This window comes from Oncorhynchus clarkii, chromosome 30 (assembly GCF_045791955.1).
Source record: "Oncorhynchus clarkii lewisi isolate Uvic-CL-2024 chromosome 30, UVic_Ocla_1.0, whole genome shotgun sequence".
NCBI classification, from domain to species: Eukaryota; Metazoa; Chordata; class Actinopteri; order Salmoniformes; family Salmonidae; genus Oncorhynchus; species Oncorhynchus clarkii.
Genome location: NC_092176.1, coordinates 13,804,283 through 13,829,220, shown reverse-complemented (window position 1 = coordinate 13,829,220; position 24,938 = coordinate 13,804,283). Strand labels below are relative to the sequence as shown.

The 24,938-nt window shown below is 43.3% G+C and overlaps 1 protein-coding gene across 3 annotated transcripts; it reads left to right on the top strand.

Moving 5' to 3' along the window:
- The first annotated feature begins 1,736 nt into the window (after positions 1–1,736).
- On the top strand, positions 1,737–24,814 carry LOC139389271 (lysine-specific demethylase 2B-like). Of its 3 annotated transcripts, none has more exons than XM_071135842.1 (10): positions 1,737–1,906; positions 17,815–18,039; positions 18,524–18,667; positions 19,482–19,568; positions 19,999–20,289; positions 20,467–21,266; positions 21,418–21,581; positions 21,717–21,878; positions 22,129–22,347; positions 22,611–24,814. In XM_071135842.1, exons 1-10 carry the CDS (start codon positions 1,853–1,855, stop codon positions 22,790–22,792), a joined length of 2,328 nt encoding a protein of 775 aa, XP_070991943.1. In that variant the 5' UTR covers positions 1,737–1,852; the 3' UTR covers positions 22,793–24,814. The 3 variants fall into 3 exon arrangements, with proteins under 3 accessions (XP_070991943.1, XP_070991944.1, XP_070991942.1); XM_071135843.1 differs by having other exon boundaries at positions 19,482–19,570; positions 19,992–20,277; XM_071135841.1 differs by having other exon boundaries at positions 19,482–19,570; positions 19,992–20,289.
- Positions 24,815–24,938: the final 124 nt, after the last annotated feature.

Below are 24,938 nucleotides of genomic sequence, written 5' to 3'. Positions count from 1 at the left end.
AATGTGTTTAACTCATCTTTATTGGTCTTCCTTTTTAAGCTATTTGGTGTGCACATTTATACTAGTGCAATGTGTTCTTCCCTTTTATATTGCTTTGATTGTATGTGCTCTCTCACACCCATCTTTCCCCTCACACAAGTGCTGCTGCTGCTGCTGGCTTTGAGAGTATCTGCACAGTTAAAATGATTCTAATTGGTTTTGGTGACAGGTTTATGCACTGACCAAGTACTCAAGAAAAGGTGGGTGAGGACACAATCATGTAGTATGTCCCTGATGTCAGAGAAGACATGGCTCAATTAGGCATGCAGAACAATCTTATTGTATCTGTTATTGCCTGTTGTTGGGGCCAGTCTGCAGCCAGTCAAACTCAGTGTTGAACTAAATGTCCTGGCAAAGCTCCTAGAAACAGAAAGTAGATGAAGTCCCTTGTGACCAGAAAAGGAAAACAGCATATACTGCCTCATTTTCAAGAGTTTCACATGGACTTATTCAAAGAGTGTGACTGATGGCTATGGCAGTAAATGTGTCATTTCAGTCTCCTATGACAATAAATGTTTCTCAACAAACAGATGAGAAAATCAAAGGCTCGTGAGTCTGTCTCACCTAAACTAACTCTTCAGAGGTGTGTAGAATCGTTTTCCAGTATAATGCGCATTGCGCAGTAGTTTCTATTTTGTGGGGCACTCGGTGGGAGGGGGGGGGGGGGGGGGGGCGTGTGCAGCTGTCTCTTTTAATCTAACAATTGTACTATAATATTCCATTTCATTTGTTCATATGCACAGATGCAAGAAATGAATTGAACAACAACAAAATAAGGTTATGGACATTATTAGAACAAACTTACAGTATAATGATGATGACACACTTTTGTGAAATTGGTAATACTTTTGCAGCAATTCATTTAATTATTCCAAAGAAAGTACTCAATGTCCTACATTAGTACTTACTGGAACACCAAGAAATCACGAGATAGTCAGAGGAGCAAATGGCCTGTAGACACTAAGAAAGAGCAATCAAACCCAGAGCAGCTGATGGCTTCCTGTATCTGTCACCAAGTAAAATACATCCTCAATCATTATGAAAAATATTGTCTGAGAACATGCAACCGCCCTCATCATTCCCGACGACCCAGATGTCTTACCCTTGCCCCTGTCTTCTCTAATGACCCTCGGTCTGTGCTATTCCTGACCATTCCCTCCCTACCCCCTCCAGTTCCACCACCATTTCTGACTCTGCGCGCCGGACAGTAGACAATGGACCTGATCGGACAGCTCAGAGCTTCTGCTCTTTTCTGTCCATAAGAAACAATTCGATTGGTGGAAGAGGCAGGGCAGGCCAGGAGCAAGGAAGGAGGGTGTGGTCAAGCAAGGCATCCCCGAGGCTGGATGCCCTAAGGTTTTTATCAGAACGGGTGTAGATTAGTTTCGCCTTTTTTTTCTTCCCCGAGATGAGTTTGTGGTGTTTACTTTAAAAATAAAATATAAATAAAAAACAAGAGATAAAAAAAATCATTACAATTATAGCTCACAACTGTGCAGTGGGAGAGGGGTGGGGGCGCGAAGGAGTGCATTCACATATATCTACACATTTAACCGAATGCCATCTGTCTGTCTCTCCATTGGCTTGGCCTGTTCCCCCTGACCTTCCCAACGCATATGCATGAGGCTTCCTGCCGCCTTGTGTGTGCCTATGCAGCTGCCTGTTCCTGTGTGTGAAGAGAGGGAGAGGGGGGCGACTGAGAGAGAGAGAGAGAGAGAGCGGTGAATAGAGAACAGAACAGCAGCCGGGCTGGAAGCTTCAGCCATGTCAGTTTTCTCTAAAACGCTGGACAGACGATGAGAAGAGAGGAGCTATGGCCTTGTCACTGAGTGCAGATGAAGAGGATTATGAATCAGAATCTGAACAGGTTAGACAACAGAACATTGACACTGAACACATTGGGTTTCTAATCGGCATGCTGTTGTTTTTCTTCAAGAGGGGCTTTGCTTTAGAGCTGTAATCGTGAGTAGAACGTATTTTCTCTCCCCCCACCGTCCTCTTTTCTCTCGATCTTTGCTCACTTGCCATCATGAGCAGGAATAGGGTAGTAATTTGATTAGGGGAATGGAGGGAAAAGGGAAACATTTTGTTTCGGTAACTAATCCACTGGGCAAGAGCTAGCTTAGCTATTTCACAGGTTTTAGACATACGCCTTCTCCTGTCTCTGGCTCTTGTATCCAGACGACTTGTGTCAGACAGACCCAAGAAAGAAAGGAATGAGCTACCCACCAAAGTAGTTCTTTGATCTCCATACTTGATTTTCTTATGTGATCCAGTAACCTCAGAGCTCAGTTTTTGTGTTTTAAATAAAACCTGAAGAGGACACAGTGAATATACATGGTCTCTTTGACTACTAGATGTTTTTGTCACACACTGACCTGTCAGATTGTGTTCTTGGTCAAGCTACTGTGATTATGGAAAATTATGGGCCATTGTGACTGGTATTTTTGTGTGAACAGTGAGGGTGTGGGAGAGTAGTGTAGGAGGCAGCATGGCTGTACATGTGGGGCCTTTCACTTCACTTAACCTCAGGCTTGGTTTGTTACTTAAACTAAAGTAAATCGATTACCTTACCTCAGCCCATGCCAGCTGAAGCTCCATTATGTCACATTCAGGTTTAGCTCGCTTTACACACATACATATTTCTTCCATGTCTCAACTATCTGGATCACTAAGAAAATACCTCATATCATGTGAATTGTACTCACATAACATGATTTTCTTGACCCTCATTGCTCATATAACTCAGGCCTCACCATGCTCTGTGCCTTTTAAGAGGGGTTTGGGAGAGGGAACAATGAGCAGTCAGTGTTTACCCTCTTAATTTAGCAGAGGCGCACCGCACATAAACAAAATATACATTTTCGGGACAGAAAAAATGCTTTCAGTGTAAACTTGAATGACTCAAACCACACAAAGTATGTCGAAAAGATCATTCTCAAAGTGTATTCACACCCCTTCACCTTTTCAGCATTTTGTTACGTTACAGCCTTATTATAAAATGTATTAAATTGTTTTTTTTCCTCAACAATCTACACACAATACCCTATAATTACATAGCAAAAAACGGTTTTTAGAATGTTAGCAAATTTATAAAATAAAACGGAAATATCACATTTACATAAGTATTCAAATCCTTTAATTAGTACTTTGTTGAAGCACTTTGGGCAGCGATTACAGCCTAGTCTTCTTCGGTATGACGCTACAAGCTTGGCACGCCTGTATTTGTGGAGTTTCTTCCATTTCTTCTCTGCAGATCCTCTCAAGCTCTTGTCAGGTTGGATGGGAGGTGTTGCTGCACAGCGAATTCCAGGTCTCTCCTGAGATGTTAGATTGGATTCAAGTCCGGGCCCTGGCTGGGCCACTGAAGGACATTCAGAGACTTGTCCCGAAGCCACTCCTGCGTTGACTTGGCTGTGTGCTTAGGGTTGTTGTCCTTTTGGAAGGTGAACCTTTGCCCCAGTCTGAGGTCCTGAGCGCTCTGGAGCAGGTTTTCATCAAGGATCTCTGTACTTTGGTCCGTTCATCTTTCCCTCGATCCTGACTAGTCTCCCAGTTCCTGCCGCTGAAAATCATCCCCACAGCATGATGCTGCCACCACCATGCTTCACCGTAGGGATGGTATTGGCCAGGTGATGAGCGGTGCCTGGTTTCCTCCAGATGTGATGCTTAGCATTCAGGCCAAATAGTTCAATCTTGGTTTCATCAGACCAGAGAATCTTGTTTCTCATGGTCTGAGAGTCCTTTAGGTGCCTTTTGTAAAACTCCAAGCAGGCTGTCATGTGCCTTTTACTGAGGAGTGGCTTCCATCTGGCCACTCTACCATAAAGGCCTGATTGATGGAGTGCTGCAGAGATGGTTATCCCATCGTCACAGAGGAACCCTGGAGCTCTGTCAGAGTGACCATCGGGTTCTTGGTCACCTCCCAGACCAAGGCCCACCCTTCTCCCCTGATTGCTCAGTTTGGCTGGGTGGCCAGCTCTAGAAAGAGTCTTGGTGGTTCCAAACTTCATCCATTTAAGAACGATGTACTTCGTGTACTTATGGACCTTCAGTGCTGCAGAAATATTTTTGTACCTTTCCCCAGATCTGTGCCTTGACACAAACCTGTCTCGGGAGCTCTATGGACAATTCCTTCGACCTCATGGCTGTTTTTTCTGACATGCACTAATAACCATGGGACCTTTTTATATAGACCGATGTGGGTCTTTCCAAATCATGTCCAATCAATTGAATTTACCACAGGTGGACTCCAATCAAGTTGTAGAAACATGTCAAGGATGATCAATGGCAACAGGATACACCTGAGCTGAATTTCTAGTCTTATAGCAAAGGGTCTGAATACTTGTGTAAATAAGGTATTTGCATTTTTTTTTATTTATACATTTGCTAAAATGTCTAAACCTGTTTTCACTTTGTTATTATGGGGTAGATTGAGGAAAACAACATGTACTTTAGAATAAGGCTGTAACGTAACAAAATGTGGAAAAAGTTAAGGTCTGAATACTTTACAAATGCACGGTATTTGCATGTACAATCTTTGAGAATTAGAAATCACTAAAATAAAAGCTTAACAGTCAGGGAGAATAGAAATGTCTAAAAACAAATGTAGGAGTATTTCTGGCATGACTGGATTACTGACGGGGCAAGCAGGGTACATGCCCAGGGGCCCCGATTGGGTTCCCCATTGGTTTTGTTATGTTTGAGCACAAGAACACAGAAATAGCCATGCCCAAATATGAAGAATTGCAGGAATTAGATTTCAAATGGCAAAATTCTTTAACTCCAAGGAAAATGTGTGGAGAAAAAAACAGCAATTACTTTTCTCTCTGCCGCCAATTCCGTAACCGATTTACCCCTTTTTACAGAAACTGTTAGCTCTTACAGCACTACTTGACCGCTCTTGCCTGTTTGGCTACTTTTCGTTGTAGGTTACCCCGCAAGCAGAAAATACACGCTAGACCAGTGGGATCCAGGACCTTATGGAGGAAGATGTAGGATTGTTTCACTGAGTACTGATTCAAACACAACCCAGCTTCAAACTCCTTGCTCTTTCAGCTTCAATTAAAAGACAAATGGTGGTTTCCTGGGGGGCTATGAGTTAGGAAGCACAATACATTAAAGAGAAATGTAAAGAGAATTTAACTTCATATTCATCATCTCCAGCACCACACCAACATTAACATATGTGATGTAGTAAAAACAATAAGAGGAAGATAATTATTTCCAATGACATCAACCAATTAGTAGGCAATGCCTACTTAGAATTGGTTAAAATCACATGATGCCCATCGACATCAATGGAAACATTTCTCTTCCTCCATCTTTTTTAACACAAACAGAAACGCACCCTTTTCACATGGTTGATTTTGGGGTGGTGCTGAAGATGATGATGAATATGAAGTAGAACAATTTTGACATTTCCCTTTAAACACCCACTCGCACAGTCATTGTTCATGAAGGAGATGATTTCAATCTTATACTTTTGGCACAGTTGTAGAGATGTCATAGGCTCCCCCCCCTCTTTGTGTTGTGTGGCGTCCTGTGGCCCACTGGAGCTAGGCAGATGGTGAACCATGTGACTTCCTACCATAGCACTGATATCCACAGTGAAACTGAGTCAGAGGGCCTTACTCAGACCAGGCCCCCATCTAGGCCTAGTGTTTGAGGGCCTCAACAAACTTACCTAACATTCGTAGCAAATTAGTCAGCCAAGTTACAGTAAGTGCTGGTCCGTTGTTTTGTTTCTGTTCCTTGTCTGGAACTATTAAAGCTCAAGACTCTGTAGACAAACACATTAGTCTTCATATTTTTGACTAGATTCTGTAATATTTCATACCAGCGAGACCACTTTGGTTAAAAATACTATAAAAGGGTCTTAAAAGCCAAATGCAATAAAATAATTGTTATTTTGTTTCTTGAATTAGTGGTCAAAAGGAAACAAAAATTGCTTCTTAGCCAAGAGCAATTTCTCAAGCAAGAATTTTGCTAATGTATTAAAAATAAACAAATGCCTTATCTACATAAGTATTCAGACCCTATGAGATTCAACATTGATCTCCGGTGCATCCTGTTTCCATTGAATATCCTTCAAATTTTTCTACAACTTGATTGGAGTCCATCTGATTTGGAAAGACACACCTGTCTAGTTGGTACAACAGCTGTTAGTGCATGTCAGAGCAAAAACCAAGCCATGAGGTCGAAGGAATTGTCCGTATAGCTCAGAGACAGGATTGTGTCGAGGCACAGATCTGAGAAAGGGTACCAAAAAATGTCTGCAGCATCGCAGGTCCCCAAGAACACCGTGACCTCCATCATTCTTAAATGGAAGAAGTTTGGAACTACCAAGACTCTTCCTAGAGCTGGCCACCCGGCCAAACTGAGAAATCAGGGGAGAAGGGCAACACCCACCCGTAGCACGTGCTCCAGCAGGTATAGCCAGCCGCCTTTACGTCCAGTTCTCTGCTGCCAATGACTGGAACGAATTGCAAAAATCAGAGACTTATATCTCCCGCTCTAACTTTAAGCATCAGCAGTCAGAGCAGCTTACTGATCACTGTACCTGTACACAGCCAATTTGTAAATAGCACACCAAACTACCTCATCCCCATATTATTACTTACTGGGGTGCAAGAGGGTATCTCTACTTGCACATCTATCTCTCCAGTATTAATGCTAGATTGTAATTATTTCGCCTCTATGGCCTATTTATTGCTTGCCTCCCTAGTCTTCTACATTTGCACACACTGTACATAGATTTATTTTCTATTTTTATTTTCTATTGTGTTATTGACAGTACATTTGTTTATGTGTAGCTCTGTGTTGTTTTTGTCACACTGCTTTGCTGTATCTTGGCCAGGCCACAGTTGTACATGAGAACTTGTTCTCAACTGGCCTACCTGGTTAAATACAGGTGAAGTAAAAAAAGGGACTTGGTCAGGGTGGTGACCAGGAACCCGATGGTCACTCTGACAGAGCTATAGAGTTCCTCTGTGGAGATGGGAGAACCTTCCAGAAGGACAACAATCTCTGCAGCACTCCACCAATCAGGCCTTTATGGTAGAGTGGCCAGACGGAAGCCACAATATCATTAAAAGGCACATGACAGCCCGCTTGGTGTTTGCCAAAAGGCACCTAAAAGACTCTCAGACCATGAGAAACAAGATTCTCTGGTCTGATGAAACCAACATTGAACTATTTGGCCTGAATGCCAAGCGTCACGTCTAGAGGAAACCAGGCACCGCTCATCACCTGGCCAATACCATCCCTACGGTAAAGCATGGTGGTGGCAGCATCAAGCTGGGGGGATATTTTTCAGTGGCAGGGACTGGGAGACTAGTCAGGATCGAGGGAAAGATGAACGGACCAAAGTACAGAGAGATCCTTGATAAAAACCTGCTCCAGAGCACTCAGGACCTCAGACTGGGGTGAAGGTTCAGCTTGCAACAGGACAACGACCCTAAGCACACAGCCAAGACAACGCAGAAGTGGCTTCGGGACAAGTCTCTGAATGTCCTTGAGTGGCCCAGCCAGAGCCCGGACTTGAAACCCAGTCAAACATCTCAGGAGAGACCTGAAAATAGCTCTGCAGCGACGCTCCCCATCCAACCTGACAGACCTTGAAAGGATCTGCAGAGAAGAATAGGAGAAACTCTCTAAATGCAGGTGTGCCAAGCTTGTAGCGTCACACCCAAGAAGACTCAAAGCTGTAATTGCTGCCAAAGGTGCTTCAACAGAGTAAAGGGTCTGAATACTTATGTAAATGTGAGATTTCAGTTGTTTTTTTTTTATATACATTTGTAAACATTTCTAAAATCCTGTTTTTGCTTTGTCATTATGTGGTATTGTGTGTAGATTTGATGATGGGGGGGGGGGGGTACAGTTTAATCCATTTTAGAATAAAATGTGTGAAAAGTCAAGGGGTCTGAATACTTGTCGAATGCACTATATTCGCCTATATAAACACATTGAAGAACAGATTCACTACTTGGAACAGATAGTCTCATAAGGAAGATTGTTCTGAAGTGTCTCTCCTACATCAGAGAGATATATGAAAGACCAGAAAGCATTTGTTGCAACACTACCGACATGTTCATGAGCGTCTCATCCTTCCATAAGACTGTGTGGGCCAAACCGTTCAGGCGCTACAAATCAAATCAAAGTTTACTTGTCACGTGCTGAATACAACAGGTATAGATCTTACAGTGAAATGCTTACTTACAGGCTCTAACCAATAGTGCAAAAAAGGTATTAGGTGAACAATAGGTAAGTCAAGTTATTAAAACGACAGTAAAAAGATAGTGAAAAACAGTAGCGAGGCTACATACGGACACCGCTTAGTCCGGCTGATTGTGGTAGTATGTACAGTCATGGCCAAAACTTTTGAGAATGACACAAATATTAATATTAGTCTGCTGCCTCAGTTTGTATCATGGCAATTGGCATATACTCCAGAATGTTATGAAGAGTGATCAGATGAATTGCAATTAATTGCAAAGTCCCTCTTTGCCATGCAAATGAACTGAATCCCCCAAAAAATATTTCCACTGCATTTCAGCCCTGCCACAAAAGGACCAGCTGACATCATGTCAGCGATTCTCTCGTTAACAGGTGTGAGTGTTGACGAGGACAAGGCTGGAGAATACTCTGTCATGCTGATTGAGTTTGAATAACAGACTGGAAGCTTCAAAAGGAGGGTGGTGCTTGGAATGATTGTTCTTCCTCTGTCAATCATGGTTACCTGCAAGGAAACGCGTGCCGTCATTGTTGCTTTGCACAAAAAGGGGCTTCACAGGCTGCGGGATCGGGGCACCACCAGTACAGAGCTTGCTCAGGAATAGCAGCAGGCATGTGTGAGTGCATCTGTATGCACAATGAGGCGAATACTTTTAGAGGATGGCCTGGTGTCAAGAAGGGCAGCAAAGAAGCCACTTCTCTCCAGGAAAAACATCAGGGACAGACTGGTATTCTGCAAAAGGTATAGGGATTGGACTGCTGAGGACTGGGGTAAAGTCATTTTCTTTGAATCCCCTTTCCAATTGTTTGGAGCATCTGGAAAAAAGTTTGTCCGGAGAAGACAAGGTGAGCGCTACCATCAGCCCCATCATGCCAACAGTAAAGCATCCCGAGACCATTCATGTGTGGGTTTGCTTCTCAGCCAAGGGAGTGGGCTCACTCACAATTTTGCCTAAGAACACAGCCATGAATAAAGAATGGTACCAACACATCCTCCGAGAGCAACTTCTCGCAACCATCCAGGAACAGTTTGGTGACGAACAGTGCCTTTTCCAGCATGATGGAGCACATTGCCATAAGGCAAAATTGATAACTAAGTGGCTCGGGGAACAAAACATCGATATTTTGGGTCCATGGCCAGGAAACTCCCCAGACCTTAATTCCATTGAGAACTTGCGGTCAATCCTCAAGAGGTGGGTGGACAAACAAAACCCCACAAATTCTGACATACTCCAAGCATTGATTATGCAATAATGGGCTGCCATCAGTCAGGATGTGGCCCAGATGTTAATTGACAGCATGCCAGGGCGGATTGCAGAGGTCTTGAAAAAGCAGGGTCAACGCTGCAAATATTGACTCTTTGCATGAACTTCATGTAATTGTCAATAAAATTATTTGACACTTATGAAATGCTTGTAATTATACTTCAGTATTCCATAGTAACATCTGACAAAAATATCTAAAGACACTGAAGCAGCAAACTTTGTGGAAATTAATATTTGTGTCATTCTCAAAACTTTTGGCAATGACTGTACATGTAGATATGGTTAAAGTGACTATGCATATATGATGAACAGAGAGTAGCAGTAGCGTAAAATAGGGGTTGGTGGGTGGCGGGACACAATGTAGATAGCCCGGTTAGCCAATGTGTGGGAGCACTGTTTGGTCGGACCAATTGAGGTAGGATATACATATGTACATGAATGTATAGTTAAAGTGAATATGCATATATGATAAACAGAGAGCAGCAGCGTAAAGGGGGGTTGGGGGAGGTGGGCACACAATGCAAATAGTCCTCGTAACCATTTGATTACCTGTTCAGGCCTCTTATGGCTTGGGGGTAAAAACTGTTGTAGTATTTTTGTTCTAGACTTGGCACTCCGGTACCGCTTGCCATGTGGTAGTAGAGAGAACAGTCAATGACTGGGGTTGCTGAGGTCTTTGACAATTTTTAGGGCCTTCCTCTGACACCGCCTGGTGTAGAGGTCCTGGATGGCAGGCAGCTTAGCTCCAGTGATGTACTGGGCCGTACGCGCTACCCTCTGTAGTGCCTTGCGATCGGAGGCCGAGCAATTGCCATACCAGGCAGTGATGCAACCAGTCAAGGTGCTCTCGATGTTGCAGCTGTAAAACATTTTGAGGATCTCAGGAACCATGCCAAATCTTTTTAGTTTCCTGAGGGGTAATAGGCTTTGTCGTGCCCTCTTCACGACTCTCATGGTGTGTTTGGACCATTCTAGTTTGTTGTTGATGTGGACAGCAAGGAACTTGAAGCTCTCAACCTGCTCCACTACAGCCCCGTCGATGAGAATGGGGGCGTGCTCGGTCCTCCTTTTCCTGTAGTCCACAATAATTTCCTTAGTCTTGGTTACGTTGAGAGACAAGTTATTATTCTGGCACCACTCCGCCAGGTCCTCCCTCTAGTTTGTTTCGTCATTGTCTGTGATCAGGCACAGACAATCACTGTTGTGTCGTCTGCGAACTTAATGATGGTGTTGGAGTCGTTCCTGACCATGCAGTCGTGGGTGAACAGGGAGTACAGGAGGGGACTGAGCACGCACCCCTGGGGGGCTCCAGTGTTGAGGATCAGCGTGGCAGATGTGTTGCTACCTACCCTCACCACCTGGGGACGGCTAAATCATGAATAAAATGCAGAAACAAAGAGCACCACATATTGGTCATTGGTCTCTGTTCCTATAGGAACAATCAGCCCAGGTCAAATCACTAAGTCAAGGTCAAATCAGGAAGTCCAGGATCCAGTTGCAGAGGGAGGTGTTTAGTCCCAGGGTCCTTAGCTAAGTGATGAGCTTTGAGGATACTATGGTGTTGAACGCTGAGCTGTAGTCAATGAATAGCATTCTCACGTAGGTGTTCCTTTTGTCCTGGTTTGGAGAGGGTGTGGAGTGCAATAGAGATTGCATCATCTTTGGATCTGTTTGGGCAGTATGCAAATTGGAGTGGGTCTAGGGTTTCTGGGATAATGGTGTTGATGTGAGCCATTACCAGCCTTTCAAAGCACTTCATGGCTATGGACGTGAGTGCTACGGGTCTGTAGTATTTTAGGCAGGTTGCCTTTGTGTTCTTGGGCACAGGGACTATGGTGGTCTGCTTGAAACATGTTGGTATTACAGACTCAATCAGGGACATGTTGAAAATGTCAGTGAAGACACCTGCCAGTTGGTCAGCACATGCCCCGGAGCACACGGCCTGGTAATCCGTCTGGCCCCGGAGCCTTGTGTACGTTGACCTCTTTTTAAAGGTCTTACTCACGTCGGCTACGGAGAGCGTGATCACACAGTCGTTTGGAATTGCTGATGCTCTCCTGCATGCCTCAGTGTTGCTTGCCTCGAAGCGAGCACAGAAGTGATTTCGCTCGTCTGGTAGGCTCGTGTCACTGGGCTGCTCGTGGCTGTGTAGTCTGTAATAGTTTGCAAGCCCTGCCACAAGACGAGTGTCGGAGCCGGTGCAGTATGATTCAATCTTAGCCCTGTATTGACATTTTGCCTGTTTGATGGTTCGTCGCAGGTGTCGTGTCTTTGGCATCATAAAAATAAGTCTTCAGTTTAATCAAATAAATTCTCTGTAATTATTATTACGTGATTAAACTAACTAGGAAGTCGGGGCACCAAGGGAAATATTCAGACTACAAAGATATAATTTTCCTAATAACTTTCAGATATTTTAATATCTGATCAATTGGTCTTCTAGTTAATGAATTATTCTTTACCTCACGTTAGTCTCATTCCATACGTCGTAAATTGTTGGTTATCTGCACGAACCCAGTCTTCACTATGAATCCTCCATACTTCAATTGTCTCAGTTAATAAATAAATGATTAACTAAATAATCACAGAAATCTCTGTTGGAAAGTTTGTTTCTGTTGTAGAGTTTGTCCGCCCTCTCTCTCTCTGCCGTGGTTAGAATGGATAGTTCAGAGCAACATTCAGCAATGTTGTTATAGAATAGTTGTTTCGGCGGTTGTCTGCCTTCGCATTCACGGGTACATCATTTCTAGCTGCAGACTAGTAGTTTGTATCGAAGAGTAGCTCTTATTCTGTCGGATCGATCGTCTCAGAGTTTAACCACGTGGTATGGTTAAAAGATTCAACAATCTACTCAAACCTTAACTCCCTCTGTGATGAGGTACTGGTCTGAAACCTTAGCCCTCTCGTGGTAATCGAGGTAAGCTGGTCTGAAGGGAATTCTTCCCGGTGGGGGTTATATTCGTAACAGTAGAAAGGGGCTGTCCCATGACGCCAGATCAATGTCTGTGCTCATGGGGCGGGCCAATGATTTAGTTAAACTCCAAAGGGAATGAGAGTTTCCTTCATTAAACAGTTTAAAATAACATTACATAATTTCACAAATAGTTTCATCTTTACTCATTAATTTTTATACAACAATCAGATGCAAGCCTCACAACTGATACTCTTGTATAAACAGAGTTATGGTAACATGGCTGTATTGTCTCTCATGAGTTTCATAAAATTGTACAAAACGGACCAGTTCGTAGCTGGCTACTTCACCGACCGTTTATACATTCTCCACAACATGAATATTGTTCAGTTCTCAAGTTCTGTGATGTGGAAGAAGTTCCTTTGTTCTCTCTATGAAAACTCACTCTCTCTTATACTCTGGCCATGAGGAGAGAACTCCTCAAGGAATGTATGACCTGCCTAACAGAGCCTGTTGGTAGGGGGTGAGAGAGGGGGATGGTACTCGCTATCCCCAAAGAGGGCAACGCCATGACACAGGGCGTAGCAGGATTTCTTGTAAGCTTCCGGGTTAGAGTACCCTTTAGCTCAGTGCAAATGTTGCCTGTAATCCATGGCTTCTGGTTGGGGTATGTACGTACAGTCACTGTGGGACGACGTCCTCGATGCACTTATTGATAAAGCCAGTGACTGATGTGGTGTACTCCTCAATGCCATCGGAATAGCAAAACAGTCCTGTAGTTTAGCATCTGCTTCATCTGACCACTTTTTTATAGACCGAGTCACTGGTGCGTCCTGCTTTAATTTTTTTTTGTAAGCAGGAATCAGGAGGATAGAGTTGTGGTCGGATTTACCAAATGGAGGGAGAGCTTTGTATGCAAGTACAGGTGATCTAGAATTGTTTTTTTTCTCTGGTTGCACATTTTAACATGTTGATAGAAATTTGGTAGAACTGATTTAAGTTTCCCTGCTTTAAAGTTTCCGGCCACTAGGAGCGCCACCTCTGGGTGAGTGGTTTCCTGTTTGCTTATTTCCTTATACAGCTGACTGAGTGCGGTCTTAGTGCCAGCATCTCTGTGGTGGTAAATAAACAGCCGCGAAAAGTATAGCTGAAAACTCTAGGCAAGTAGTGTGGCTTTCAATTTATCACAATATACTCTACTATCATGCGAGCAAAATCTAGAGACTTCCTTAGATTTCGTGCACCAGCTGTGGTTTACAAATATGCACAGACCGACCCCCTCGTCTTACCGGACTGTGCTGTTCTATCCTGCCGGTGCAGCGTGTATCCCGCTAGCTGAATATCCATGTCGTCATTCAGCTACGATTCTGTGAAACATAGGATATTACAGTTTTTGCTGTCCCGTCGGTAGGATATTCTTGATCGTACCTCGTCTAGTTTATTGTCCAATGATTGCACGTTGGCAAGTAATATTGACGGTAACGGCAGCTTTCCCACTCGCCTTCTGCTAGCTCTGTTACCTTTTCAACGCAGATGCTGAAGTGAGACATCGGCAGATGCGGTGGACTGAGACGCACCGAATGCAAAAAACAGATATTTATCTTAAATTGATGGATTTTTATGGGGCTTTTTTTTATTATGCTAATTATGTATACCGCCTGGTGATGTTGCCAGGCAGGCCAAGACTCTCATCAAAACAGACTAAAATTTCAGGTGGTCTTTTCAAACAGCTCTTACACTAAAATGGCAATATAATCATTTTCGCAGTATTAATCCAACCTCAGTGTGGGTCTACACTGAACAAAAATATAAACGCAACACGTAAAGTGTTGGTCCCATGTTTTCATGAGCTGACATAAAAGATCGCAGAAATTTTCCAGAAACACAAAAAGTTTGTTTCTCCTTTGCCAAGATAATCCATCCATCTAACAGATGTGGCATCTCAAGAAGTTAATTAAACAACATTATCATTACACGGGTGCACGTTATGCTGGGGACAATAAAAGGCCACTCTAAAATGTGCGTTGCACAGTCCCTCAAACTTGAGACAATTGGCATGCTAACTGGAGGAATGTCCACCAGAGCTGTTGCCAGATCATTTAATGTTACTTTCTCTAGCATAAGCCTCCTCCAACTTCGTTTTAGAGAATTTGGGTATGAGTCCAATCGTCCTCGCATCCGCAAACCACATGTATGGCGTTGTGTGGGCGAGCAGTTTGCTGTTGTCAACAGTGCCCCATGGTGGGGTTATGGTATGAGCAGGCATAAGCTACGGACAATGAACACAATTGCATCTTATCAATGGCAATTTGAATGCAAAGAGATACTGTGATGAGGTCCTGAGGCCCTTTAAAAAAATATATATATTTTTTAAAGGTGTCTGTGACCAACTGATGCATATCTGTATTCCCAGTCATGTGAAATGCATAAATTAGGGCCTAATTAATTTATTTCAATAATTTGTTTTCTTTATGTGAACTGTAATTCAGTAAAATCGTTGAAATTGTTGCATTGTGTGTGTGTGTGTGTGTGTGTGTGTGTGTGTGTGTGTACAGTTGAAGTTGGAAGTTTACATACACCACTCAGTTTTTCACAATTCCTGACATTTAATCCTAGTAAAAAATGCAATGTCTTAGGTCAGTTAGGATCACCACTTTATTTAAAGAATGTGAAATGTCAGAATAATAGTAGAGTGATTTTATTTCAGCTTTTATTTCTTTAATCACATTCCCAGTGGTTCAGAAGTTTTACATGCACTCAATTAGAATTTGGTAGCATTGCCTTTAAATTGTTTAACTTGGGTCAAACATTTTGGGTAGCCTTCCACACGCTTCCCACAATAAGTTTGGGGAATGTTGGCCCATTCCTCCTGACAGAGCTGGTGTAACTGAGTCAGGTTTGTAGGCCTCCTTGATCGCACACACTTTTTCAGTTCTGCCCACATATTTTCTATAGGATTGAGGTCAGGGCTTTGTAGACCATACTCACCCACTTGTTAGGTAAGTACTCATTTTGTTTGTTTTAACCAAGACAAACTCATGCCCCTTTGGTAGAACAGAATTGTGTAGAACGTTGTTTATTTACATCAAACACAGAAGACTTTGTCAAGCATTTTGTCATGCTGACGCTGTTGCACACAACGCTTGCCTATTTGGAGTAAGAGAGTATCAGATACTTTACTCAAGGACTCTGTCAGGGTGAAGATGAGAGTGTCCCAGGGGAAAAGAGGTCATGCAGCACACATGGGATTTTAGTGGGCCTACACGTTGATCCTGTCTGTCTATTAGGGCCTTTTTGATGTTAAGGATCTGTTGTGTTGGATACCATTTTGTAGAGTTCTGCTCAAAGGTCTCTCAAAATGATCTGTTTTTGGAAGTTCAACAGTTCAAGACAATGCCAGGAATATGTTGCAATCGCACTTGAATGTTGTGCAATGCTGATAGTCACAGTGTTTTTCTGATGTCTTCACACACACTTATTGGTCAATCATATTTATTCTGAAAAGCATTGTAGTCTGTGTTTCCCAATCCCTGTTAGATGCTGCGTCGTCAACAACGGTATATGTTTGAGAACCTCAGTTTGGATCTGGAAAATGCTTGAGGATGGCCAAAGATGAAATGTCATCAAAAACAACTCTCTCTCTCTCCAAACCTGAAGAAAAGCTTCCTGATAGAAAATGTTCTTGTGGCATGTCTCCCGTCCCCGGTGAAATGTTATTTTGGTATTCATGAAGGAACACTTTGTTCTCAATGACCCTGTTGTAGTGTGTGTGTTTTTTTTTTCTCTCTCTCTCTCTCTCTCTCTTTAAGCCCTCAGTTTTAAAAAAGCAGATGGAATTATTGCTGAGGTTTTTGTCCTTATTAGCCAGGATAGTCCAGGAGGATGATTATGTAAGGGGTGACGTGTGTATCTCAGTGTTTAGTTCAGGGGTGGAAGGTTTTCACTGTTGTGGATTCATTCTTAATTGAGGAGCATTGCTAGGTGGTAAGATGTTTTCGGTGAACCTGTGTGTGTGTTGCTGTCTTGTGATTCATGTTTATTTTCATTGATGGACTTACTGGCTAATACAGTGGCAGATGTGTTTGGGCCATAAATACACAAGCATGCAGTGTTGACATGCTTACTTAAGCCTAACAAATAAGAATTTGTTCTTAACTGACTTGCCTAGTTAAATAAAGGTCAAATAAACGGTCCTCATAGCCCTCCCTGTGCCTTGAAGTTCTTGTTACTGAGCTTGTGCTATTTCATTGTTTGTTTTCTCTAATTGAAAAGCATTGATTATGTCATTAAGAGTCATGTTCTGTATGTTCAACAGAATATATTTCCTCCAAACCTCTAGATGAAATCTGGTGTCTATTTATTTTAAAGCTGTCATATTTTGACACCATGCAATTCGTACCTTTAAAAAAAAAATATATATATATATATATATAATATGTATTTTGTGTAGGTTGTTTAAATGTTGTATAGGCCTTATAGATGAGCTGTGCGGGTCACTGATGTCCTTTGCAGGAGATAGTAAGCAGGACACCATGCTCAACTGGGACTGCGGGCTCTTTGTGACAACCAGCAGATTCTACTTGAGGTGTACATCTATTCGGTTTAGTTTCCCTTCAGGGATCACTATAGGTCCATATCCACCACTCCCGATGCTATAGCCTGCCAGGGAAGGAGAATGGTCCTTTCTTAGGATCTACCTGCTATTTCACTCATCGATCCCACAACAAAGTGTTTTTAGTGCCAGTAAGAACAGCCACCAGGGGAATGAATAACCCAATTTACAACACATTCATCTCTTAACTTTTTTCCCAGCATATCTCCCATGGCCTCAAGTTGTGTACCTTACTGCTGCAAGAGGAGTCATGAAAATGATTTATTTCAAAATAATCCTAACCCCCTCCCCCCTCCCGTTAAAGTACAGTATGTCTCTGCTAGTTCCCACCTTCTCTCATTATTCTATTCAAATGGTTAGGAAAAGCAGGGGGACTGTGTTTCCAAGGAAACACTCGCCTCTGCAGCACAAAAATGCTTCTCAGTAATTGCATAGGGAATCTCTCATTTGGATGGTTTTATTTTTCTGGTGGCTCTAGGCTTGGGTGAAGAGCATTGGGAGAATCTTTTTTGTCGGGGGGGGGGACAAACGCTGATTTGCAGATTTGGCATTGTCATCTAGAAACGTTTGTGGCTCACAGCCGGTGGCCTCTGCACTACTGTCTCACTAGCTTTATGAATGTCAGAATTAGACCATACAGTACTAGATGCTTTGTGTTCAGTAATGAAGTCGAAGGTAGTTTACTGTCTTGGGCAACGGTGTCCATTAAATTTCCCACCTCAACTTGAATTGTATAATTTTTCTCTCTGCAGCAGCATGCAGCCAACCGGCCAAAGCCCAAGATGGGGACGTCAGCAGCGGTCAAGCTGCCGTCGAATCGCAGTGCGTCTGGCGCCAGACGCAGGAGAACACGCTGCCGAAAGTGTGAGGCGTGCCTCCGAACCGAGTGTGGAGACTGTCACTTCTGTAAAGACATGAAGAAGTTTGGAGGACCAGGGCGCATGAAGCAGTCCTGTATCATGAGGCAGTGCATTGCAGTGAGTAAAGCCAAAGAAACCACACAGGCTTTTCATTATCCATACTATTTAGCAGAGAGTTCAGTTAGCCAATATTGTCTTATTCAATGATGCAGTGCTGTGCCACATGCAAAGACTGTGCATTTGACATACAAACCATAATGAGAGGTTCAGGGTTTAAAACCAGGGTCAGCGTAAGAGAACCGACCAGAAGTACAATGATACAGAGCGAGACAACAGGAAGTGAGTGCTAACATTTTTTTATTTGGCACAGTGTGACTCATTCATGTGTCAATGGTCTCTAGATTCTGTCCAATCAGTGGACATTTGTCTACGGCTTGGCGTCGTCGCCAATGTCTGTTAATGATTCTCCTAAAACAGGAAACACAGAATGACCAGTTGCAACTTATGAACACCATTTCCGAATTGTATTGCACATTGGCATAGTAGACCCAATGTGTCTGAATCAATGAGTTTCACGGAATGTTGTGTTTGTCCCTTGCAGCCTGTCCTGCCCCACACGGCTGTGTGTGTTGTGTGTGGAGAAGCAGGTAAGGAGGACTCCCTAGAGGAAGAGGAGGACAAGTTCAACATCATGCTCATGGAGTGCTCCATCTGCAGTGAGATTGTTCACCCCAACTGCTTAAAGGTGAGCTAGGATGAGCATGTCAAGTCATGACTGGACACGAGGCCAAGCCTCCGCTTGATGAGTTTGATGACTCATCATTTGTGTGTGACGTTCGCCTGAATGGTTTTTATATGCTTTGTGACTCATTTGAGGGTAATACTGTATCCTGGAATGTTTGCTGCTGTACCAGTGGTAGGTGATTCACTGCGTTTGACTTTCAGACAGTTTTACAAGGCAGCTTGAGGCGTTGGTGTGGTGGGGACTTCCTGTTGTTGTTTGACACGGACTGAACCAGCTCATCAATTTCCTTCCTCCAGATTGACTTACAGAAGGCTAATATAGTGTCTGGGAAGGGGAAGTGTCCAGCTGAAATCACATGGCATAAGAATAGAGCTTTGCAGTGTTGTTGACATTGCCGGGTCGAGCCGGATGCAAATAAAATGCAAAGTGACTCATGCACCAATCTGCCAAACCATAGCATGATCTTGCTCAAACCTGTTCAAATGAAGGGAAGTTGTGACTGCCTTTGGTATTCCATGCACATAATACTCTAAAGTGATAGGTAAAGTATTGCTGAAGAATATACATTTTTCATTTTGATAATAGGAATTTGTGTGACGGTCTTTATATCAGATGCTAGAGGTTGTCGGTTGTCCAGAGATTCTCACTTTAATTGTCTGAGGGAAAAAATACGTGTTTTTAACCGCCTCACGTTAAGTGGACCCGGTCGTGCTTTCAGTTCCCGCTTTCTCTCTGTGGTGAAAACATTGTACTTTATTCTTGACTCCCTGTCTGCCCTTCTTGTCAACTAGCTCTTTTACTTCATGGTTTTCAGGTTAAGGATGCCTCTGGCGTGGTGAATGATGAACTTCCCAACTGTTGGGAATGTCCCAAATGCAACTACGCTGGGAAAACAGGAAAAGTGAGTACCTGTATGAATTCATCCTTTATCCTCAAGTATGTGCAGAAATATACAATGTACATGTTACTGGGTATATTACTGATTTCAGTTGCCACAACATATTTTGTAGTCTGGTGTTGGATTTGCATTGACTTAATAAACAGGGCTGTGAACTTTGGAAAACATTCCCCAAAGAGTTAAATTCTTTCAAGTGTGAGGCATTTCGTAATGCATTTACTTTGTGGCTTTTACTTCCTGTTCATGTACTTACTGTGCTACTTACCAATGCCCTTTCTGTTACAGGGGAAACCAACACCTAATTCTCTAGAAGTGGTAGTCACAGTCTATCTCGTTTAACTCTTGTGAAACAGTAGCTCAGTTTGTTGACAACGTTGTGATAAGCAAAAGGTATAAAGTTGTCTCCTTTTTCCCCCACCTTTTGGTCTGCAAGCAAAAAAGGGGACCAGGGTTCAAGTACGCGTCCAACCTCCCTGGCTCTCTGCTGAGGGAGCAGAAGGTGGTCAAGGAGGAGGGAGAGTCCACCTCTACGTCTACAGTCAAGAGGAAGCCTGAGAGGGATGAGACTCCCAGACACAGACCTGAGGAATGGGAGCCCCTTCACAGACAACCCCCTGTCCTGTCCCCTAGCACCCTGCCTCGGCCCAGACCTGAGGACAAACTGAGGAAGAAGAGGAAGCTCTTCGACGATGACTATGAAGAGGACTTTGATGTGAGGAAGAAGGTAGAGATACTCCGATTTTAGCATGTGGTTTGTGTTTGTTAGTATAACGTTACACTCTCACTATGGGTGGCAATTTTCATGCTATGCCAAGCAACTCCTTTTGTTTAAAGTCTGGATGCTATGTGCTCTGGTATACATAGTTGAACATACTCTCTAACTAAACCTTCCTATCTCCAGGGAAAGTCAGATGGACATCTGTTCCTTAATCAGATCAAGACTGAAGAGGAGGAGGTGGATGAAGAGGAGAAGGCCTCTCTGTACCGGCGAGGCCTGGAGAGGAGAGGGCGTTTAGGAGATACCGAGGAGGAGGCAGAGTACGAGGATGACGAGGACACAAAGACAAGCCTGCCCAGGCCTCCTCTCAAAACTCCTGTTCTAGACAGTGACCAGTCTCACTGCAGCTCTCCATGGGCTGGCCCCAGTAGTGAGGGGGGCAGTGAACCCCAGGAGAAGGGCCCACGTCCCAAAGTGTGCCGCAAACGCCGATTACCAAACAAAGAGCTGAGTAAAGAGCTGAGCAAAGCACTGAACCAGGAGATCCAGAAGACCGAGGACTGCCTTGCCAATGAGAACCGCCAGCCCCTGAAGTTGGAGCCAGAGAGTGAGAATGAAGAGCCAAAGAGGAGCTTCCGCAATGGCAGTGACCTAGGAGGGGAGCGGCCACACCTCTGGACCAAGGAAATTAACTGCACTCCCTGGGAGCTGCGCCACTTCTACCCCGGCCAAATCACCCCTCTGGGCTTCAACAGGAGCTCCCCTGGCACCCGGCCCCTGCCCCCACGCTCCCCACCCAAGTGTGTCCAAATGGAGCGCCACGTCATCCGGCCGCCCCCCATCAGCCCCCCGCCGGATAGATTGCCCCTGGTGGACGGGAAAACCCACGCGGTGCAGCGAGAGGTCTGGGTGAAGATCTTCGGACACATCACACACAAGGAGCTGTGTGTCTGCATGCGTGTCTGCAAGACATGGAACCGATGGTGAGAGCTCCATTCTACTCAAACTGTGTTACTTCACATCGCGGGCCTTTTAAAAACATAAACACTTGGTATATTTGAATCTAGGTATCTAAAACCTTCACCTGTCCATTACAAATAGTGAGTGTGTGTCTCCATTGTCTATCTCTGACAGGTGCTGTGATAAAAGACTGTGGACCATAATCGATCTGAACCGCTGTAAATCTATCACTCCCCTCATGCTGAGTGGCATCATCCGCAGACAGCCCCTCTCACTGGACCTCAGCTGGACCAACATCTCCAAGAAGCAACTAAGCTGGCTTATAAACCGCTTACCAGGTATGTACCATGGCCATGTCACACTGATCTATGAGAGAGAAATATGGTTTGGGTCGAGATTAGAGACTGTCCATCCCTCTGTGTCTCTATCTCGGCGTTGCAACTCATCTGACACTACTCCGCTCTGTCCTGCAGGTCTGCGGGTGTTGCTGCTCTCCGGGTGCTCGTGGGTGGCTGTGTCTGCCCTCTGCACCTCTAGCTGCCCTCTGCTGCGCACCCTGGATGTGCAGTGGGTGGAGGGGCTCAAAGATGCCCAGATGAGGGACCTGCTCTCGCCTCCGACCGACAACAGACCAGGTAACCACCGGCAACCGGAGGGGGGAGTTGTGTGAAATTGACGCGGCTACGTTATAACCTGGTGGTTATCCTGGGTGTGACAGGACTGTGAGGCTCCTCTTTTTAAAAACCCATTAGGAAGAAAATGTGACGGGATCTTTAGATAGTTCACATGTGTTTATTTAAAGAACCAAAATGAAGGCCATTACTCGCCATGTTTGACTGCGAGACAGGAAATTACTCATATTTTATTACTCCTCTCCACCCTCAGGCCAGTTGGACAACCGTTGTAAGCTGAGGAACGTTATGGACTTGCGTCTGGCCGGACTAGACATCACAGACGCCTCTCTGCGTCTAATTATCAGACATATGCCGGTACTTTCACAACTGGACCTGAGCTACTGCAACCACGTCAACGACCAGTCGGTCAACCTGCTGACGGCCGCAGGGACCACAACCAGGGACTCCCTCACAGAGATCAACCTGTCAGGTAGGAACCCTCAGCCAGTCAGTATGAGCAATAGGGGCAACCGCACAGAGGCTGTTTTTAAGTTACTCTGCTATTTCACTTTTTATAATGTCTGTTAATATTAGAGGGTATAGAAGAGGTATTTATTCTTAAACTGTTATCTCGATTTTATAGTTAGTTAGTTTATAGTTTAACTATAGTCTTTGTTGTGGTTTAGCGTACATAATATTCAATCCGGCTCTGTACACGTTTCCTCATGCCTGATGCCTTGTCTCCGCCTCCAGTTTGTAATAGGGTGACAGACCATTCCCTTACCTTCTTCAAGCGCTGTGGAAGCATCTGTCACATTGACCTACGCTACTGCAAACAGGTGACCAAGACGGCCTGTGAACAGTTCATAGCTGAGATGTCTGTAAGTGTACAGTTTGGCCTCAAAGAGGACAAATTACTGCAGAAACTCGGCTAGTTCATTGAGGCACACTGAGACAGGCCAAAATGTACACAACATAAGAACTACCTTTTGCACTAAATGGAGCAAGACAAGGTTTCCCCCATCAAGCCTGGACTGGTTGGTTTTGTATGTTTATTTCCTCTTCAGTGGAGAATATACTGTGTTAGATTTCTGAACGAACAATGTCACATGAGTTGAGGAGAGAAGCAGAGGTGTGTAAATGGACTGGGCAGATTTTGTTTGCAGCGATCTTTCTGGATGTTGTAGAATCCTTGTGCTGAAAGGGGAAGATGTAAAGCTACTGGACAGAAGGAGATGGTGAAGGAAAACAGCCTGCATGAGTGTTTCTTTTTGTGTTTGTAAAAAAATGTTTTTAAGGTTTGTTATATTAAATTTGTTGGATTTTTTCTACTATTTAGGTTTGTTTTATACAACAATTCATGCATTGGGCAAAACATTTTTAAGTTTCAGTGAAAGTTACACTCCAGATTTCAACCTATGAACAGACCCCAGATGACATGTCATAGAACTGAATATTGACCTACAGATCCTTTATATCAGTTTGCCTTGACACCGATGGTAATATATATTTTTGGATGCTGTGTTTTACCTGATATCATGTGCCAATTTCTGAAGTTGACATTACAGTTTAACGGTAGTTACTGACTTGGACTGGATTTACTTTACATAAAACATGAAAATAAAACCATGATAAAATACATGTTATAAAAGTAAAATATGTCACTTTTGGGGTGACCTGACCAATTTCACATAGAAATGTGCGTTATAGACCTGTCATTGAAAGCAAGTCTAAGAAGCGGTAGAGTTCAGTTCTTTCTATACTTCCCGTTCTTAAGTTTTGTTTTTGTCTTTTGGTTTTGTGCACCAGCCTTAAACAGCTGAAAATACAATATTTTTGGTTTTGTGCACCAGCCTTAAACAGCTGAAAATACAATATTTTTTGGTTTTGTGCACCAGCCTTAAACAGCTGAAAGTACAATATTTTTGGTTTTGTGCACCAGCCTTTAAACAGCTGAAAGTACAATAATTTTGGTTTTGTGCACCAGCCTTAAACAGCTGAAAATACAATATTTTTGGTTTTGTGCACCAGCCTTAAACAGCTGAAAATACAATATTTTTGGTTTTGTGCACCAGCCTTAAACAGCTGAAAGTACAATATTTTTGGTTTTGTGCACCAGCCTTTAAACAGCTGAAAATACAATATTTTTGGTTATGGAAAATATATTTCACAGTGGTTTAGATGGTATTCTACACTATACTTGCTTATTTTGCCACAAACTAAAATTTGGGTGAACTATTAATTTTTGCAACCAGGAAATGTCGGACGATTTCTGCATCTTTAAATAATACAGCTTGTTAAATTAGTTAAATGAATACAGCTTGAAATGAATCAGTCAACCAATATGAAGAGTTAGTCAAATGTATTTTTAAATCTCTGTGACACCTTTTGAAACAGGAAAATGCAATTTCGTGTTTCACATGTTTTAGCAAGAGCCCATAATTTTTTATTTTACTAGGCAAGTCAGTTAAGAACAAAAATCTTATATCAATGACTACCTGGGTTGCCATGTACTGTTCACCAAAGGGCATGGGGTTCAGGGGTTTGAACTTGCAACCTCCCGGTTACTAGTCCAACACTCTAACCACTAGGCTACCGCCACATAATGTGAGTGTGTTAAGTAATTGAATCATTTTTCACCCATACATACAATAAGTGGCCTCCAGACTTGGTGTGCAGTAAGTTTATTTGAAAGAGCATTTGCTCATCCAATCATTAATTCCAAGATTGACAGATCTAGTCATTATTTTACATTTTCTTTATTTATATTTGAGTAATCATCCATAATCATATCTGTGGCTTTGTGCAAATAATATAATTGTCATTATTTATGTGTTGTGATTGTGGCTGCTGTTGTGAATGCTGTTGGCCACACAGATGCACATGATGTAGTTTTATTTGTAAATCTAAAACCAAGTGCTATGATTGTCATTAAAAGTATATTTCTCTGTATAAAATCTGACTTCTCATACCATGACATTTTTTTACCCTCAGAGTATTTCCTAAATGCCAGGGTCACTGGTGATCTCGGGTGGCTTCGCTTTCAATGAGCAGGAAATAACATTGGCATGTGGACATATT